The sequence below is a fragment of the Pseudophryne corroboree genome, chromosome 7 (assembly GCF_028390025.1).
Source record: "Pseudophryne corroboree isolate aPseCor3 chromosome 7, aPseCor3.hap2, whole genome shotgun sequence".
In the NCBI taxonomy this organism is placed as follows: domain Eukaryota; kingdom Metazoa; phylum Chordata; class Amphibia; order Anura; family Myobatrachidae; genus Pseudophryne; species Pseudophryne corroboree.
Window position 1 is genome coordinate 30,331,530 of NC_086450.1, and position 20,712 is coordinate 30,352,241.

At 45.8% G+C, this 20,712-nt stretch overlaps 1 protein-coding gene across 1 annotated transcript in view; it reads left to right on the forward strand.

The window, feature by feature from the left end:
• LOC134944282 (queuosine 5'-phosphate N-glycosylase/hydrolase-like) overlaps positions 1 to 12,541 on the forward strand; it is a 28,093-nt gene extending 15,552 nt beyond the window's left edge. The window contains exons 4-5 of the mRNA XM_063932860.1: positions 5,284 to 5,479; positions 12,276 to 12,541. Coding sequence (XP_063788930.1) covers positions 5,284 to 5,479; positions 12,276 to 12,508 — 429 coding nt within the window. The 3' untranslated portion in view covers positions 12,509 to 12,541. The remainder of the gene's footprint in view (positions 1 to 5,283; positions 5,480 to 12,275) is intronic.
• Positions 12,542 to 20,712: the final 8,171 nt, after the last annotated feature.

Here is a 20,712-nt window from a genome sequence, read left to right on the forward strand (position 1 = left end):
CCTCCATGCCGTCAAACATAGCCGCAGTAAGTCTTGATAAGCGAAAGGACCCTGCTGCAGCAGGTCCTCCCAAAGAGGAAGAGGCCTCGGCTCTTCCAGCAGTAGATCCAGAAGATCCGCGTACCAAGCCCTCCTTGGCCAGTCTGGAGCAATGAGGATTGTCTGAACTCTTGTTCTCTTTATGAGTTTTAGAACTCTTGGAATGAGTGGAAGTGGAGGAAACACGTATACTGAATGGAACACCCACGGAGTCACCAGGGCGTCCACTGCCATGGCTTGCGGGTTCCTTGACCTGGAACAATAAATCCAAAGCTTCTTATTGAGACGAGATGCCATCATGTCTATTTGAGGTACACCCCAATGATCTGTCACCACTGTGAACACCTTTGGATGGAGTCCCCATTCTCCTGGATGGAGATCGTGTCTGCTGAGGAGGTCCGCTTCCCAGTTGTCTGCTCCCGGAATGAAGATTGCCGACAGCGCCAATGCGTGTTTTTCTGCCCAGAGGATGATTCTTGTTACCTCTGACATTGCAGCTCTGCTCTTCATTCTGCCCTGTCAGTTTATGTAGGCCACCGTTGTTACATTGTCCGACTGCACTTGAATGGCTCGATCTTGCAGAAGATGGGCCGCTTGGAGAAGACCGTTGTAGATGGCTTTTAGTTCCAGAATGTTTATTGGGAGGCTGGATTCCAGACCTGACGACCTTCCTTGGAAGGTTTCCCCCTGAGTGACTGTGCCCCAGCCCCGGAGACTTGCATCCATGGTTAGAAGGATCCAGTCCTGAATCCCGAACCTGCAGCCCTCCAGAAGGTGAGGTAGTTGCAGCCACCAGAGGAGTGAAATCCTGGCTTTCGGCGACAGACGTATTCTCTGGTGCATGTGTAGATGAGATCCCGACCACTTGTCCATGAGATCCAGTTGGAAGGACCGAGCATGAAACCTTCTGTACTGTAAAGCCCTGTAAGAGGCCACCATCTTCCCCAGAAGACGAATGCACTGATGATCAGATACCCAGGCTGGCTTCAGGACGTCCCGGACCATTGTTTGAATCACCAACGCTTTCTCCTCTGGGAGAAACACCCTCTGCACTTCCATGTCGAGGATCATTCCCAGAAAAGACAGTTTCCTTGTCGGCTTCAAATGTGACATTGGAAGGTTCAGGATCCAACCGTGCTCCCTGAGCAGATGAGTCGTGAGAACAATGGACTGCAACAACTTCTCCCTGGACGATGCCTTTATCAGCAGATCATCCAGATATGGTATTATGTTCACCCCCTTTCTGCGGAGGAGAACCATCATCTCTGCCATCACCTTGGTGAACACCCTCGGTGCTGCGGAGAGTTCGAATGGCAGTGCCTGAAATTGATAGTGACTGTCTAACAGTGCAAATCTTAGATAAGCCTGGTGCGGCAGCCAAATCAGAATGTGCAGGTACGCATCCTTGATATACAGGGATACCAGAAACTTTCCCTCCTCCAGACCTAAAATCACTGCTCTGAGAGACTCCAATTTGAATTTGAACACCCTCAGGTAAGGGTTCAACGATTTCAAGTTCAAAATTGGTCTGACCGAACAATCCGGTTTCGGTACCATGAAAAGGTTTGAATAATAACCCTTGTTTTGCATATGAGGTGATACTGGGACAATGACCTGTGACTTTTCCAATTTTAGGATGGCTTCCTGTAGGATAGCCCTGTCTGTCAGCAAAGCTGGCAAGCCTGATTTGAAGAATCGGTGAGGCGGGAATTCTTGAAACTCCAGTCTGTACCCCTGGGACACAATATCCTGTACCCAGGGATCCAGGCCCGACGACATCTAGACGTGTCTGAAACGTCTGAGTCTCGCACCCACTAGCCCGTCCTCCAGGCTTTGCGGTCCACCGTCATGCTGAGGATTTTGAGGAACCAAAAGCAGGTCTCTGGTCCTGGGAGCCTGCGGGTGCAGGCTTTCTGGATTTTGCACGACCACCTCTAAAGAAAGTGGTAGGAGGCTTGGACTTTTTTGCCTTAGCGGTCCGAAAGGACTGCGGCACAGCTGAAGAAAAGGGTTTCTTCGTAGAAGGTGTAGCAGAGGGAAGGAAAGGTGACTTACCCACGGTTGCCGTGGAAATCCACGCATCCAACGCTTGCCCAAATAGAGCCTGACCTGTTTAGGGTAGGTTCTCCACACTTCACCTGCAGACCATTGGCGTAGCCAGAGTCCCCTGCGGGCTGAGACCGACATGGAAGACATCCGTGCAGTCAGCGTACCCAGGTCCTTCATGGATCCCACCATGAACCCCGCAGAATCCTGGATGTTACGTAAAAACAATTCAATGTCACTTCTATCCATTGTATCCAAATCCTCTAGTAATGTGCCTGACCACTTTACTATGGCTAACGAAATCCATGCACAGGCAATAGCGGGTCTTAACGCCACTCCTGAAGCAGTGTAAATGGATTTGATCATAGTGTCAATCTTACGATCAGCCGGTTCTTTTAACACGGTAGATCCAGGGACAGGTAAAACCACCTTTTTAGACAGTCTGGAAACAGATGCGTCAACAATAGGTGGGTTTTCCCATTTTTTCCTATCTTCCTCAGGAACTGGAAAAGCAACCAGAACCCTTTTTGGGATCCAGAATTTTTCAAATATAGCGTTTAATTCTTTGGGGAAGGTTAGCGAGGGTTTCTAATTGTCAGTGAAGTAAGTCTCCTCAACCTGCTCAGGTGTTGAGTCAGTAATATTTAACACATCTCTAATGGCTTCAGTCATGAGCTGTACCCCCCTCAGCACATCCCCATCACCGTCTGCTGTGTCAGAGTCGGTATCCGTGTCATCTTGCATAATTGGGTACGTGCACGTTTCTGTGGGAACATGCTAGGGGATTTGGCAGGAATAGGAACAGAGCCTGACCAAACTGCCATAGATTTCTACAACACCTGAGTTTCAGTCCCAGTATGAGCTACCCTAGTAGAGATCTGAGAGATCATTCCTTTGATAGAAGTTAACCACTCAGGCTCAACAATAGGGATCTGAGATAAAGCATTACTATCCTGTGTACATGGAATGGATCCCTCCTGAGAGGAAACATCTTCTGCTGCATATGACACAGAGGGGCAGATGTATTAGCCTGGAGAAGGCATAAGGAAGTGATAAACCAGTGATATATGCAAGGTGATAAAGGCACCAGCCAATCAGCTCCTGTTAATTTACATATTGGAGCTGAGAGCTGATTGGCTGGCGCCTTTATCACATTGCACATATCACTGGTTTATCACTTCCTTATGCCTTCTCCAGGTTGATACATCTGCCCCAGAGTCCGTAGACACACACACACACACACACACACACACACACACACACACACACACACACACACACACAGAAATGTCAGACACAGTTTTCCCCCAAGCATGCCACAGAGAGACACAGAGATTGGAGCCAACCCACGCACAGCGTTTTCTGAGGTAGAATTACTAAAACTACCAGCGCTATCTGTGTGACTTAATAGATTACACAGACTTTACACAGCCCCCTCCCTTCTACAACCCCCTGGTACCGCACAGGATAGCTGGAGTTGCTTGGAGGGACAGCTCTCCCGGTCAGCGTCTGTTGTACAGGAACTGCAGGCAGGAAAATGGCGCTGAACGTTCCCGGGTCCGCTCTGAGAAGCTCCGCCCCCGAACATGGCGCTGCTTCCCGCTCTTCATTATATTATACTGGCCTGAGGAATTCTGCTGGCAGCGATCCGGGGACCCTGGCAGGCTTGCTGACCAGTGTAAGGTATAGGCGCTGGCTCAGGGCACCCCTCACAGCGCCGCTCTATGTACTGCTGAGCCCCGGAGCGCAGTTAGTACTGCGCTCCTTACCCTGTTGCCGCCATTTTCACACCGGCTCCCCGCTTGCCTGGGGGGCCGGTGACTCACTTGCCACTGAAGTCATCTGGCTCTGTAAGGGGTTGGCGGCATGCTGCGGGAGTGAGCGTTCGCCTGGAGCGGCTATCGATCAGCACCCTCAGGAGCTCAGTGTCCTGTCAGCGGAGATAGTGGCTCAGACCCCTCAGGGCGGATACTACTCCCCCCCTTAGTCCCACGAAGCAGGGAAGCTGTTGCCAGCAGCCTCCCTGTGCCTAAATGAACTCTAGAAAAAAATAAAACTGTAGAGCTCCCCTAGCTGTGACCGGCTCCTCTGGGCACATTTTCTAAACTGAGACTGGTAGGAGGGGCATAGAGGGAGGAGCCAGCCCACATTCTCAAACTCTTAAAGTGCCAGTGGCTCCTAATGGATCAGTCTATACCCCATGGTACTAATGTGGACCCCAGCATCTAGGACGTAAGAGAAAGGAGCTGTTTATCCAGAAAGGGCATCTGCTGTATACACCAGTCACCAGAGAGGAGCTGTTTATTCAGAAGAGAGGCACCACTGCCAGGGTTGAATCTACAGGTCCGAGTGGCTCTGGCAAAGTTAGGGATCCCTCTGCTCTGCCACCCCCCCCCCCCCTTTTTCTAAGCATAAATATCACCAAACCTTTTGCATCTTCTGCTTTGTATACCACCCATCTGCATTATCTGTATCTGCAATAACATTTATATGTTGGTGAGATATACAGTACATCAATATGAAACATGCAACTTCAGGGGCTAATGCAGGATTTCTGGAGGGGTGCTTCCAAATGTGTGATTTTAGAGCAAATGTTGCCAGCCCATGAAGAATGCATAATTATCATGTAGCAGGCTATAGTCTGCCCCAAAGTGCAGGTTATGTAATAAAGTACGACAGACATATGCAGGCCCAATGATCATGGTAAGCCAGGTGCCAGATTCTCTCTCCGGTGCGACGATATATCTATATATGTATATATCTATATATATCTATATATGTATATATATATATATATATATATATATATATATACACACACACACACACACACACACACACACACACAGAGCAGACTTCGTAGGTAAAATTTGCTGTCAATGCATGTAGTGGCGGCTGGTCAGGCTGTGGGTTTATGGGCAACTGGAACCCCCCCTACTTTTACCTTTGAACTTGTCTACACGCACACACATCAGGCCCCTATTGTACATAAGCATTTTATGACCTACCACATCGTAGTTACTAACAAAAACATTTGCACCAAACATTGGCATCTTTTAAATTTGTTCCCTTTATTTTGGTGCAGCCCCCTCCAGCTCTCAGGTTGTCTCATTATAGACCAGATTGTAAATAACTGTGCGATGTATGTTTATGAGCTGCGCCTATTAATACACCTAACCTATGCTTTGTTGTGCCCAGGGTCAGAAGGTGGCCTTTTACAAGCGGGCTCAGATCCTGGTAGGAGATATCTGGGCTGTACTGGACGGAAAGACTGACGGCTGTTTCTACGACATCCATAAAATAACCATGTTGGCTGACTATCGTGTTCCTCAGGCCCTGGTCCATTTCGGAGTCATCAGATACTCAGAAGAGTTACTCAGAAAGCTGGAAGAAGGTTTGTGCGGTTTATAGAGAAATTTGCTGTTTAGAGTCTGTTACTTGCTTAGGAGAAGCAATGCTCATGTGCTAAACAGTGCCACCTAGTGCCCAAGTGATGATACTGCATGGGAAGATGCTTATTTGTTAAAATGTTTGAACATGGACCCTCATTCCGAGTTGATCGCTAGCTGCTTTCGTTCGCAGCTCGGCGATTAGTTGAAAAAGCGGCACTTCTGCGCATGCATATGGTGCGCACTGCGCACGCACGTAGTACTTTCACACAAAACTATGCAGTTTCACACAAGTCTAGCGACGCTTTTCAGTCGCACTGCTGATCGGTGAGTGATTAACAGGAAGTGAGTGTTTCTGGGCGGCAACTGAGCGTTTTCGGGGAGTGTATGTAAAAACACAGGCGTGTCGGATAAAAACGCAGACGTGCCTGGAGAAACGGGGGAGTGGCTGGCCGAACGCAGGGCGTGTTTGTGACGTCAAAACAGGAACTGAACAGTTCGAAGTGATCGCTAGCTAGGAGTAAGTCTCGAGCTGCTCAGAAAATGCACAATCTTTTTTTGAAACAGTTCTGCGATCCTTTCGGTCGCACTTCTGTTAAGCTAAGATACACTCCCAGAGGGCGGTGGTCTAGCGTTTGCACTGCTGCTAAAAGCAGCTAGCGAGCGATCAACTCGGAATGAGGGCCACGGGTAGGGCATTAAACGTAGTCTTGTAAAAAGTCACGTTTTACTCAATAATGTTATTTTTCCACCTTAATAGCTTTTGGATTTCAGTAGACTGTTTTATACAGTGATAAGGACATTAGTATAGTTGCTAATGAATATTCTGTTAATTCAGTAGAAATTATCTGTATAGCTGTTCGTATGGGTAATATCACCCAGAAACCTTACCCAGAAAACACTGTCTCATTCACTGAAAGTGGTAGAAGGATGGTTTTGTTAATAAGAGGTAATCTATAGAGTGTAAGCTTGCGAGCAGGGCCTTCCTACCTCTATGACTGTTATCACCCATTTTGTTATTATTTCAAATTGTAAAGCGCAACGGAATTTGCTGCGCTATATAAGAAACTGTTAATAAATAATAAATAAATTACATACACATTTATATATGCAGTAGGTATCCCAAGACAGTAAAACAATAGGGGTCCCCTCCTCCTTTAACATCTCTCCCCCTTTACGTCTTCCCATCCCTCTCCTCCTCCTTTCCCATCTCTCCCTCCCCTCTTCCCATACTTACCGACTTTTGGGAGAGAGCAGCCGGTCGGCTCAGCAGGGCAGGCGGGCAGTGTGGTGACGTGCTGAGGGGGGCGGGCCAGAGGCAGAACGGGGGCGTGGCTGCTGGACGCATCATGTAAGCCATGCCCCCCCCCGCTGTGTAATGCCGCTATTACCGGCATTATACAGCAGGGGGCGTGGCTATAATGATGCGATTCAACAAGAATCGCGTCATCGCCTGCCCGGACCGCCCACTTTACTCGGGGGTTTGCATCGGGGGGGGGGGGGGTACTTAGGTTCAGGTTTATCAAACCTTGGGGAATGATAAAGTACCAACCAAACCGCTCCTGTCATTATTCAAACACAGGGGTCTATTTACTATACCTTGGATCAGGGGTTAAAGTGAGCCGAAACGGGGCGGAACTGCGTTCCGTCAGTTCCCGATGTGTGCCGGCGCCGCACAGGGAGATGCCGGGTGCCCGCTGTGATCGTGTTATCAGCGGCGCCCGGCTCTCCCTGCACAGCCGGCGGCAGGAGCTCACGGCTCAGTGCGCGCTATCTCATAGTGCTGGGGAGCGGAGTGAAGCGGACGCCAGGAGGATCACAGCAGGAGCGGGGATTGGTAAGTATGGTTTTTGGTTTTGTTTTGTTTTTTACTGGGGGCTAAACTACAGGGGCTAACTACAAGGGGGCAAGCTACTGGGGGCATTACTACTTGGGGCAAACTACATGGGGCCAATCTACAAGGGCGCATTACTACTGAGGGCATAACTACAGACGCACATTACTAGTGGGGGCATAACTACAGGGGCAATACTACACAGGGGCATTACCATTAAGGGCATTACTAATGGGGGCACTACTAATGAGGGCATTGTAAAGGGGGCACTTCATAAGGGGCATCACTCCTGGGGACATAAGGGGCACTACTACTGGGGGCATTGCATAAGGGGCACCACTACTATGGGCTCTATATAAGGGGCACTACCACTGTGGGCACGACCAGTACAGGGGGCATTGCATAAGGAGCACTACTGCTGTGGGCATTGTATAAGGGGCCCTACTGCTGTGGGCATTATGTGTATTACGGGGTGCTACTGCTGTGGGCATTATATGTATTGCAAAAACAAAAGGGAAAGGGGACTGGGGAAATAGGCCGCACAGGAAAAATAATTATTAAACAAATTATATTTACCTCAGATAAACTGACACTGTTGGGATATTACTTTCCCTATAATTGATCAATTGTATACCTCTAGCCTATTGGTATAATGGTTACAATAAATTGTGACGGTCAGTGGTGCTCCCAAGGGTATAGAGATACAAATTATAAAAATGACCACAAGGAAGACCGAAAAAAACCCTGGTTGGAAGCACTCTTGTCTGAGGTAATGAAACAAAGATTTTTTGAAAAAAAGATACTGATGAAGAATTATTATAAATATTAAGATTTCAAATTTTATTGGTATGCCTTAAAAATAATTTATATAACATCCATGTGAATGAACTAATAAACATGTGATCTTCTTGCAAAAATATGTAAAAAAGTGTATGGTCTGATCTAGATGACCTCAGTCAAAGACAGTTGATTCTATTTGAGTCCGTCTGTGTAGTAATTCCCTTCTCATAAGTATAAAAAAAATAAATCAAAATTTTGATAGTGTGACCATCATCTTTATCATATATGTGCCCATGTATAAATTCTTAGGGCAGTAGTTTTGAATCATGGGTCACTAAAGGGATTGTTTTGAGTTGGGTCACTTGTGTATCAGCGTGTGGCCCAGTTAACGTGGAGAAAGTATCTATGTAGTGGTTTCTTTCAAGACATAAAAAGTCAGGGCATGTCATCAATAGGACAGAAATAATGGTACCACCTGTATAAAGAGACAAGGAGTTAGGGTTTATGTTGATTCACCTACGTAAGTAATGAGAGAATACAAGGTGCCCGTATCATAACCAAATTGCCCCGTGTATTCTATCCCAGTTGTTTATAGGTTAATCACCCAAAGAGGGAAAAAAAATTAAACTACCTTAAGAAAGGATCATAGAGGTTTTTATATGGAGATACGAGGTGCATGGGCTTTCTATTCCAGCAATCTGTCAGGCAATCCGCCTGCTGGATTTAAGAAAGGAGATGTTGAGGCAGAGACATTAAGGCAATTGTCTGATTGATAAATTGCTTAGTCTTAACAATTAAATAGTGGATCTCCAAAAGTTAATTTACCTTAATTATCCACAGCCGAGTATTCCTAAGTCTCAGAAGCAAATCCTTTCTATGAAGAACCCTGGACGTATCACTCCTGATCTCCTTGTCGTGATTTCTTTCACATATATCCCATAATTTTGAACAAGAATCCTGACAGAGGTATGGGGCACGGTTGCCTCAATAATTTAGTCAATGACTATCAAATGGTTGATTCAGCAGCAAACTGATAAAATGCTGAAGTACAGAAAGTTGTTGTTTACAACCATGTCCAAACGGAAAAATGAGGCACCAATCCCTCAATTCCTTTCAAAAGTTATCAGATGATCTCAAATACATGACAGAGGTGTACAGCATACAGAGTTTTAGTTCTTTTTTGACCAATACCAAATGGTTAAATGTCGGAGGTATGAGGCACCAATACCTCGGTTTTTTATCAATGTCAAAAAATAATTTAATTACTTGACAGAGGTCACTGACCCAAAAACTTCTGGTCTTACCAGCAGCTACTGGTGCATCTCGCTAATTTATGATCATGATATATTGAGCACATAGAGGTATAAAGAGTGGCCAAGATATAGGCAGATCTCCCTTCTGCTGTTCTCCCGTCTTGCCAGCAGGTATAGGACGAGGAATGAGAGAGGGTAGGTGCATCCAAATTGGCCAGAAAGAAGAGAAAGAGGAGGTATCAAGCAAGAGGACTCAGGCAGGTATTCCCTGGTGCCTTATAACAGGTAGTGCAGAGATTTGAACCTGCACATTTGTCTCTGATGCGGTACACTCCAGAAAGGTCAATTGAGATTATAATTAATATGAATACTAGTCAATATCACCCAAAATGCATGATAATGTACTTCTTCTCTCTTCACCCTAATCTCCTCCCATAAATACCCCAACACATGAAGGAATATTAAAAATGGAAAAAAATGAAAAAAAAATAAATAAAAAAAAAAATGGAAAAAAATATAAATGAATAGATGAATATCTTCACAGTGCCTGACAAAACCCGTTTGTCATATAATAATCAGCTGTTCTCTCTAATGCAGTGTAGCTGCTACTGCCAGCGTGGGTAACCACTGTTCTCATTTGTTAATTATGGCAATGGGTAGCTCCCAAAGGCTCATGAGCATGTCATAATGAGCTGTTTTCTCTGATGCAATTTTGTTGCTACTGCCAGTGTTTGTAGCTGATATTGATACTTGTCAGAAATGTTGTATCAAAAGGGATATAGTACATCTATCAAAAGACATATAGCTATTTTCAAAATAACTCCTCAATTTGTATCCTCAGTTATTGTCCTAATCTTTTGCGGTGGAAACAAGAAATTTGATTGTCACGTAAAAATTACAAATGTATTTTATCACTGGCCACCACTCTGTCAAATATAGTTACCACTCCCGGGACAAGGTGCGGAGAAAAAGGGGGAAATGTCACCCCAGAGTTTCACATGTAGACGGCTATACTTGCGGATAATCCCCGCCGTCTATCACCGCGCGGCGTCCCGTTCTCCTGCGGCCGCTCTGGCCAGCGACAGGCCGATACTTCCTCCGTTCCCAGCTGCCGCACTACTGTTCCACTGACGGACCGGTGGGTCACGTGTGCGCACCACGTGACTCACCCTTTAGACGACCTGACGTACGTTTCACAAGGCTTGATCACAGGCATTATATGTATTACGGGGTGCTACTGCTGTGGGCATTGTATATTACGGGGCGCTACTACTGTGGGCATTATGTGTATTGGGGGTGCTACTGCTGTGGGCATTGTATATTATGGGGCGCTACTACTGTGGGCATTATGTGTATTGGGGGTGCTACTGATCACAGCGACATTGCAGATGGTATTGAAGGGAAGATATACCTTTTTGCAGATGATACAAAGATATGCAACAGGGTAGACACACCGGGAGGGGTAAAACAAATGATAAATGACCTAGGTAGGCTTGAGAAATGGTCAAGAACGTGGCAACTACAGTTTAATGCTAAAAAATGCAAAATCATGCACTTGGGTCTCAAAAACCCAAAGGCTAAATATAGTATCAAGGGTACTATAATGGAAACTACTGAGGAGGAAAGAGATTTAGGAGTCACTATTTCAAGTGACTTGAAGGCAGGAAAGCAATGCAACAAAGCAATGAGAAAGGCAAGTCAGATGCTTGGTTGCATAGGGAGAGGAATCAGTAGCAGGAAAAAAGAAGTGATAATGCCACTGTATAGGTCATTGGTACGGCCCCATCTGGAATACTGTGTCCAGTTCTGGAGACCCTATCTCCAGAAGGATATAAATAAATTAGAGAGTGTACAAAGAAGGGCAACTAAAATGGTGCATGGCCTACATCACAAAACTTACCCGGAAAGGCTAAAAGATCTTAACATGTATAGTATGGAGGAGAGAAGGGAAAGGGGGTACATGATAGAAACTTTCACATATATCAAGGGTCTTAACACAGTTCAGGAGGGAAACATTCTTCAAAGGAAAAGAAGTATTAGAACTCGAGGGCATACATTGAGACTGGAGGGGGGGAGGTTCAGGGGAAATTTAAGGAAAAATTACTTCACAGAAAGGGTAGTGGATAAGTGGAATAGCCTCCCATCAGAGGTGGTAGAGGCTAAGACTGTAGAGCAATTTAAACATGCTTGGGACAGGCATATGAATATCCTTACAAAGAATTAAGGTTAAAAAAGGGTTGAGATTGCCTAAAGGATAAAATAAAAAAAGGGGCAGACTAGATGGGCCAAGTGGTTCTTATCTGCCGTCAAATTCTATGTTTCTACTGCTGTGGACATTATTACTATTGTGTAACCACGCCCTTTCTATTTTAGACCACGCCCCATTCTTGCATGGGCGCCGGGGAGGGGGGTGGGAGGGTGGGGGTTGAGTTCCACCACCTTTCTACGACCACTTAAGCACTGCCTTGGATGGGTATAAAGTGGGTGGAGATAAAGTATCAACCAATCAGCTCCTAACTGTCATTTTTCAAACCCACCCTGAGACATGGCAGTTAGGAGGTCCAAGGCTTAGTAAATAGACCCCACAGTCTGTAACACAGCAGTAGGAGCTGACTGGATGCAACTCTCTCTGCAAGCTTTGACACATTTGGGCCTAAAGGGTAGATGAAGCCTCCACTCAGATCTAGCACACCACTGTGGAGACAGCATTTAAGGGCATTATATAATAGATTTCTAGATATCAATAACGGTACCGGGGAAATATCCGGTGTATAAAGCAATCATTTCTAAATGGCATAGCGATATCTGACACATGATGATTTGGTCACAGACAAGAAAACTACAACGAGCTACAGGTATAAAGTGTTTGACTTACTTCATGCATAAGCCTTCCCTCTTGATTCAACTTACGCTATTCCATCTCCTTCCTTTAAGGTTTCCTCTTTCGGAGCGGGGATCGCGAGGAGATGGAGATCCGTGGCTGCTCGATCTGGGCCGTGGAATTGGTCTATGAGCACCTGAAAAGTATTTTCCAAGAGAAGAGACAAACTATCGGCAACGACATTAATCCTATTCTGATCAATAACTTCTTGTGGGATTTTGCCCGTGATAACAGGAGTGCGGTAGACGTTGTCCCTTTCCACAGAGTCAGGGGGATCTACTACTAAACCACGATCCTAATAAACAAACATCTCACTCTACTATACGTCTCAGTCTGGTGAAACTCGATGTTGGTGTTTGCATTGCCATGTATTCTTTTATAAACATTTGAGGCGTGTCAGGTTGCATTGGGGGATTGGGACATCGGTGTCATTCAGAGTTGATCGCTAACTGCATTCGTTCGCTGTGCAGCGATGAGGCAAAAAAATGGCACCTCCGCACATGCGTGTGCGGCGCAATGCGCACGCGTGACGTACTATTACAACGAACGATGTCGTTTCACACAGGGTCTAGCGAAGCTTTTCAGTCGCACTGGCTTCCGCAGAGTGATTGACATGAAGGGGGCATTTCTGGGTGTCAACCGACCGTTTTCAGGGAGTGTTTGGAAAAACGCAGGCGTGGCTGGGCGAACGCAGGGTGTGTTTGTGACGTCAAATCATGAACTGAATGGTGTGAAGTGATCGCAGGCGCTGAGTAGGTTTTGAGCTACTCTGAAACTGCACAAAAAAAAACTTTGTAGCCGCTCTGCGATCCTTTCGTTCGCACTTCTGCTAAACTAAAATACACTCCCAGTGGGAGGCGGCATAGCGTTTGCACGGCTGCTAAAAACTGCTAGCGAGCGATCAACTCGGAATGACCCCCATCATCTGGAGAACAATGGGTATCGAGTTCTGTTGCCTAGTACTGGTCAATAGCCATCCTTACATGTACATGAAAATATTGTCCCCTTTAACATCTTTGAAAAATGGGAGGTATGGTTCAGTTTTAAAAGGAGATCCACCTTCAGGCGACTTTTACATAAACCCCTCTCTCAGTAAATCTCAGGATTGCAGATTGACGTTTTCAAAACAAATGCATCATCATTAGGAATCTTTTTTTGCTACAAACATCTTTGTAGCGAGTGCAGTGACTCTTATCCAGCAGATGTTAATGAGATTATGGTGAATGTTCTGAACTCTCAATAAAATGTTTTTTTTTTTTTTTTCATTCCGAAATGTCAGAGCTTGGAAATCAAATTCTATTTTATTAGGTCTAAAAGTAAGTGGCTTTCAGGTTAAATTGACATCATTCAATTTCTAAATGTAATAAAAGACTCCATGTCAGTTTGACATTAATATAGCAGTTATTGTGATGAGAATATCAACCCGCAGAACGCATCTGTCCAGTGCTGGGCTGCGGACATGTGGTATGGAAGACAAGTACAGCAAGCTGAGTCCTTGGCTTACTCATGGGCCTTAATATGTGTATATATATATATATATATATATATATATATATATATATATATATATATATATATAATGTGTGTGTAACGAAGATCTCTGAATTCAATTATTTGGGATTTATATCTGGTTACTGTTATCATTCAGGGTGCTGGGGGAAACCAAATGCCTTTTTTTCTTGCTCAGAAATACCCCTCCCTGTCGGGCACCTGAATGATATCACTAAGCTAATTGAGCATCTACCAATATATATATATATATATATATATATATATATATATAGTCCACATATGTATAGCACACCACCAAGTAGCCATTCACATAGAAACCGGCACGCCGTATATTTTCAAATGCTTTAGTATCCAAAGATTTTCCCAAAAATTCATTAAGAGCAGCAAACATGTAGTTGTTCCATCCAAAAAACTGTAAGCTTTAAAACATGTTACTTATCATGCCAAACTTCTGGAGGTCAAAGGGTTAAAAAAGACTTCAATTTAATATTTACAAAAAACAGGGAGTTGGTTCCAAGCTATGATACTCCCATATGTAGCAGTCCATTATTTCTACCGCATGCATGATATTATACCTACCATGTAAAATACTAATAAAGAGCTGCTGACATCTACAGGTTAAAGTGAGGCCACCAAGTGAAAGATATCATAAGAGCCTGACAGGCGCCTCATGGCTCTCATACTACATCAGGGGTGGCCAATCAGTCAGGGGCAAAGAGCCAGAAAAGATCTGTGGTCAAAGGGAAGAGCCACTATCATGCATGCGCCTTCAAAAATGGGGGCGTGGCCTAGTTGTCACAAAGCCACACCCCATTTTTGTGCGCACACTTTTCGGTATGACGTTTGTAGGAGTATGACCTTGTGTTATAACCCCGTTTTTAGTCATGTTGTACAGTGCCAAATACATATAATGCCCCAGTACAGTGCCACATACATATAAAAGTGTAAAAAAATGGGTGCCTCCACACTGCCAGAAACATATGTCCCCACAGTGCCAGATACATATATGCCTCACAGTGCCAGATACATATATGCCTCACAGTGCCACATACATATAATGCCCCAGTACAGTGCCACATACATATAAAAACGCCAAACTGGTTCCTCCACAGTGCCAGATACATGTATGCCCCCACAGTGCCAGATAAATATATGCCCCCAGTGCAGATACACATGCCCCACAGTGCCAGGTACACATATGCTCCTCAGTGCCAGATACATATATGTCCCCAGTGCCAGATAAATATATGCCCCCACAGTGCCAGATATGCCCCCAGTGCCAGATACAGATATGCCCCAGTGCCAGATACACATGTCCCCACAGTGCTAGATGTGCCCCACAGTGCCAGTAATACATATGCCCCACAATGCCAGATATGCCCCCAGTGCCATATACATATATGCCCTCAGTGCCAGATACACATGTCCCCACAGTGCAGATATGCCCCCAGTGCCAGCCACATATGTCCCTGCAGTGCTAGATATGCCCCCACAGTGCGCTCCCCCCCCCCCCCTTGAGCTGCTCAACACACTGCTGCATATGAGGGGAGGAAAGCGCAGCATGCGCCTCTCCTGCCCCTCAGCCTCACTCTCCAGCGGCGCCGGTGACTATCTTCAATTCGGCGCCGGGCCATGAGCCAATCAGAGCTCACAGTCCAGCAGCCAATCAGGACCCTTAGCTGCCGGACCGTGAGCACGGATTGTCTCACGGGCCGGCACTGAATTGAGATAATCACCGCAGCCGGAGGAGACCAAGTATCCCAGGCTGTGTCGGGCAGTGGTGGCCAACAGCGTATCGAGCCGCATGCGGCTCGAGAGCCGCGGGTTGGCCACCGCTGTACTACATCATATATCAAATATAGAAAAAGAATTAATAAAATAAACATAAAAAGACAAAAACTTCTCATTGCATTTGTTACATTGTCATATATAACCCTCCTCCTGTCAGATGAGATTAGACTGTTATCTGTCAGTACATAAGTCTAACTATTCCAAAAAAACATTCAAGTTCAATTCTTCATTTAAACCTCCAGGACAAACTGAGTCAAATTTATATATCAGTTCACACTCGCGTTGGAATAACAATTTATGGCGATCTTTTTACCCCCTTAAAGGTTTAATTTGATCCAGGGGCATAAACTTAAAAGTCCCTCAAGGTGTGTCCTTCTCCAAAAAAATGCTTTGCTACTGGTGGTGTGCTCTGGTCATAACTTTTTTAATGGAAGAACGACGCATTCCAATCCTTTCCTTTAACATCCTGATTGTCTTGCCGATATATATCAATTGGCATGGGCAAATAATAAGATAAATGACATATTTGCTGTCACATGTCATATGTTGTCTCAATGAATGTCTTATTCCTGTTTTTGGATGTACAAAGGCTTCGCCGGTGATTAAATGATGACAGTTCACACATCCACCACATTGATATGCCCCATTTTTAAGTGACAACCAACTGCTTTTGTTACTTGTTGGACTAATGTCAGAAAATGTCAATTGATCCTTCCACACTCTACCACATTAGCATTACACGGACCGCTAAGCCACCGTATTGACCGTAACCGGAAGTGCGGTCCAGCTGTAGCTGAGTTGCGTTCCACACTCTACCACATTAGCATTACACGGACCGCTGAGCCGCCGTACTGACCGGAACCAGAAGTGCTTTCCAGCGGTGGCCGGTGTGCGTTCCACCATTACAGTTATCGGTGACTATGAAAGGGTGAGATGACGAGAATGGGTGAGAGAGGTAACTCAGGTGTAGATGATCGTGGAAGTGATCACAGGCGCCCTGGCTACTTATAGGAGCAGTTTTGTTGGTCAGAAATTGTGGAGCCCTTGAGCAAGGTGGTCACGCACTGAAACAGCTGTTGGGCTTAATGCATCGCTATTACCTCCAGAAGTTTGGCATGATAAGTAACATGTTTTAAAGCTTACAATTTTTTGGATGGAATAACTACATATTTGCTGCTCTTAATGATTTTTTGTGAAAATCTTTGGATACTAAAGCATTTGAAAATCTACAGTGTGCTGCTCTCTATGTGGATGGCTACTTGGTGGTGTGCTATACATATGTGGACTATATAATTTATTATGGGACTTCAGCACCTTATGTACTTTTAAGTGGAAGGGAGTGTGGTTTTTCTCCTGTCATATATATATATATATACATACATACATACATACACACACAGTCAGGTCCATAAATATTGGGACATCGACACAATTCTCATATTTTGGGCTCTATACACCACCACATTGGATTTGAAATAAAACTGATTTAACTGCAGACTTTCCGCTTTAATTTGAAGGTATTTACATACAAATCAGGTGGTGTAGCAATTACAACTGTTTCTATATGTGCCTCCCACTTTTTAAGGGACCAAAAGTAATGGGACAAACGAAATAATCCGAAATCAAACTTTGACTTTTTAATACTTTGTTGCAAATCCTTTGCAGTCGATTACACCCTGCAGTCTGGAACGCATAGACATCACCAGACGCTGGGTTTCATCCCTGGTGATGCTCTGCCCGGCCTCCACAGCAAATGTCTTCAGTTCCTGCTTGTTCTTAGGGCATTTTCCCTTCAGTTTTGTCTTCATCAAGTGAAATGCATGCTCAATCGGATTCAGATCAGGTGATTGACTTGGCCATTGCATAACATTCCACTTATTTGCCTTAAAAAACTCTTTGGTTGCTTTCGCAGAATGCTTCAGGTCATTGTCCATCTGCACTGTGAAGCGCCATCCAATGAGTTCTGAAGCCTTTGACTGAATATGAGCAGATAATATTGCTCGAAACACTTCAGAATTCATCCTGCTACTGTTGTCAGCAGTCACATTATCAATAAATACAAGGGAACCAGTTCCATTGGCAACCATACATGCACACGCCATGACACTACCACCACCATGCTTCACTGATGAGGTGGTATGTTTTGGATCATGAGCAGTTCCTTTCCTTCTCAATTCTCTTCTCATCACTCTGGTACAAGTTGATCTTTGTCTCATCTGTCCATAGGATGTTGTTCCAGAACTGTAAAGGCTTTTTTAGATGTTGTTTGGCAAACTCTAATCTGGACTTTCTGCTTTTGTGGCTCACCAATGGTTTGCATCTTGTGGTGAACCCTCTATATTCACTCTTGTGAAGTCTTCTCTTGATTGTTGACTTTTACACATATACACCTACCTCCTGGCGAATGTTTTTGATCTGGCCAACTGTTGTGAAGGGGTTTTTCTTCACCAGGGAAATATTTCTTCTATCATCCACCACAGTTGTTTTCCGTGGTCTTCCGGGTCTTTTGGTGTTGCTGAGCTCTCCGGTGAGTTCTTTCTTTTTAAGAATGTTCCAAACAGTTGATTTGGCCACACCTAATGTTTTTGCTATCTCTCTGATGGGTTTGTTTAGATTTTTCAGCCTAATGATGGCTTGCTTCACTGATAGTGGCAGCTCTTTGGATCTCTTATTGAGAGTCGACAGCAACAGATTCCAAATGCAAATGTCACACCTGGAATCTACTCCAGACCTTTTACCTGCTTAATTATTTCATCATCAATGAGGGAATAGCCCACTCCTGTCCATGAAATAGCTTTTGAGTCGATTGTCCCATTACTTTTGGTCCCTTAAAAAGTGTGAGGCACATATAGAAACCGTTGTAATTCCTACACCGTTTACCTGATTTGGATGTAAATACCCTCAAATTAAAGCAGAAAGTCTGCAGTTAAAGCCCATCTTGTTTGTTTCATTTCAAATCCATTGTGGTGGTGTATAGATCCCAAAATATGAGAATTGTGTTGATGTCCCAATATTTATGGACCTGACTGTATATATACATACACACACACACACACACTAGGTGATTTATCGTGCCCTACGGGCGGCTCTTCACACCGTCGTAAGGGGCTATGCCCCCTTAACCCTTGCACACCCTTGTGGCTTGCAATATTTTTATTATATGGAGTATTATCTCCAATCATAATTGTGTGAGTGGTTAAATATTGCACGGACAAAGGGCGTGCAATGGTTTTAGGGTGGAAGCCCCTTGCAACAGCGTGAACAGCGCACGCAAGGCCTGATGAATCACCTAATAGGTGCTTAGGTTGGGGGAGTGGCGTGTGCGGGGAAGACGCCGATGAGATCCGGGGGTGCCGCGGGATGGGGAGGGGCGGTTGTGGTGGTGCCGCGGGTGGGGGAGGGGCTGGTGCGGTGGTGCCGCGGGTGGAGGTCCGGAGCCACCGCAGGTGGTGGAGGGGGTGTGTGGGGATGCCGCGGATGGGGCCCGGAGATACTGTGAGTGGGGGAGGGGCTGGTAATGCTTCTCCTCCTGTCAGCAGCTAAGCTGCTGTACTCCCTTTGGCAGTGGCTCTTCCGGAAACTCGCATAGCAGCTAGTCACTTTTGCTTGCGCCGATGTCCCAATGCGCCGCATTACAGGGAAGAAGATTCACTCAATAAACAACAGCTCCCAGCAGCCCTAGGGCCGGAATGCTTCGGCACTAAGGGCTGCTGGGAGCTGTTGTTTATTGAGTGCGTCTACTTCCCTGTAATGCGGCGCGTTGGGACACTGGTGCTAATAATAGTGACTGGCTGGCAGAACTGACTGACTGGCTGAATCAATGTAAAAGGTGAGAGTGCTGTGCAGTGTCAGTGATACTACACACAGGCCCGGCGCTAGCCGCTCAGCAAAGGGATGCAGTGCAGGGAGGCACCAGGAAGGAGAGGCGTTCTCCCTGCTCTGCATCCCTGTGCTGAGCTGCTGCTGCAATCCCTGCTGCTGCTGCCGGCTGCTGTCACACATGCAGCGGCAGCACAAAACCTCCTCTCCCCCTCCCCTCCCGTGTGACAATCAGTGGCCAGACGGGAGCCGAAGTGGGCGGAGCTTGATGAGAATAAGGGGCGGGGCTTGATGGGACCGTGCTGCAGCAGGAGGATGAGCTGCTACAACTTCGGCCAGCCAAACTTCATTAGATGAGTGTCTGGAAAGAGTGTGTGTGTGTGTGTGTGTGTATATACAGTGTCTGTGTATACTGTATATATGTGTGACTGTGTATGTGTGTAATGTATGTACAGTATGTTTGTGTATATATATATATATATATATATATATATATATGTGTGTATGTTGTGTGTGTATTTGCGTGTATGTGTGACTTCGGCATAATGTGTGTATGCGTCACTGGTACAGGAGGCGTTACGTGTGTAAGCGGCACTGGTACAGGAGGCGTTACGTAAGCGGCACTGATACAGGGGGCGTTACGTGTGTAAGCGACACTGGTACAGGGGGCGTTACATGTCTAAGCGTCACTGGTACAGGGGGCGTTACATGTCTAAGCGTCACTGGTACAGGGGGCATTATGTGTGTAAGCGTTACTGGTAGAGGAGGCGTTACGTGTCTAAGCGGCACTGGTACAGGAGTTACGTGTCTAAGCGGCACTGATACAGGAGGCGTTACGTGTCTAAGCGGCACTGGTACAGGAGGCGTTACGTGTCTAAGCGGCACTGGTACAGGAGGAGTTACGTGTCTAAGCGGCACTGGTACAGGGGGCGTTACGTGTGTAAGCGTCACTGCTATGGGGGCGTTCCTTGTGTATGGTCACTGGTACAGGGGGCGTTACATGTGTAAGTGTCTCTATTAAAGGTGGTATTATGTGCACAGTTCCTTTGTAAAGTATGGGATGGTGCAAATTTATAGTTTGCAGGGGGTCGCCGAACACCCTAGCACCGGCCCAGACTGCACACCCACTGCACTGCACTGCGCAGCACTGTCACCTTTTACATTGATTCAGCGTCCAGACATTATCCTCTGCGATATCACCCACTCTATCCGTTACATTAGCCATCTCCGGGCTTCCAGGCCGGGCGCCCAGGTGCTGTGTTGCGGAGTTAGGGCCTCTGGGCGTGGTTGTGGCGAGGAGGCACTTCTGTGACATCACGCGCAGAGGCTCCGGGGCTCAGAGAGTATGTGGCGCAGGGAGGGCCATGA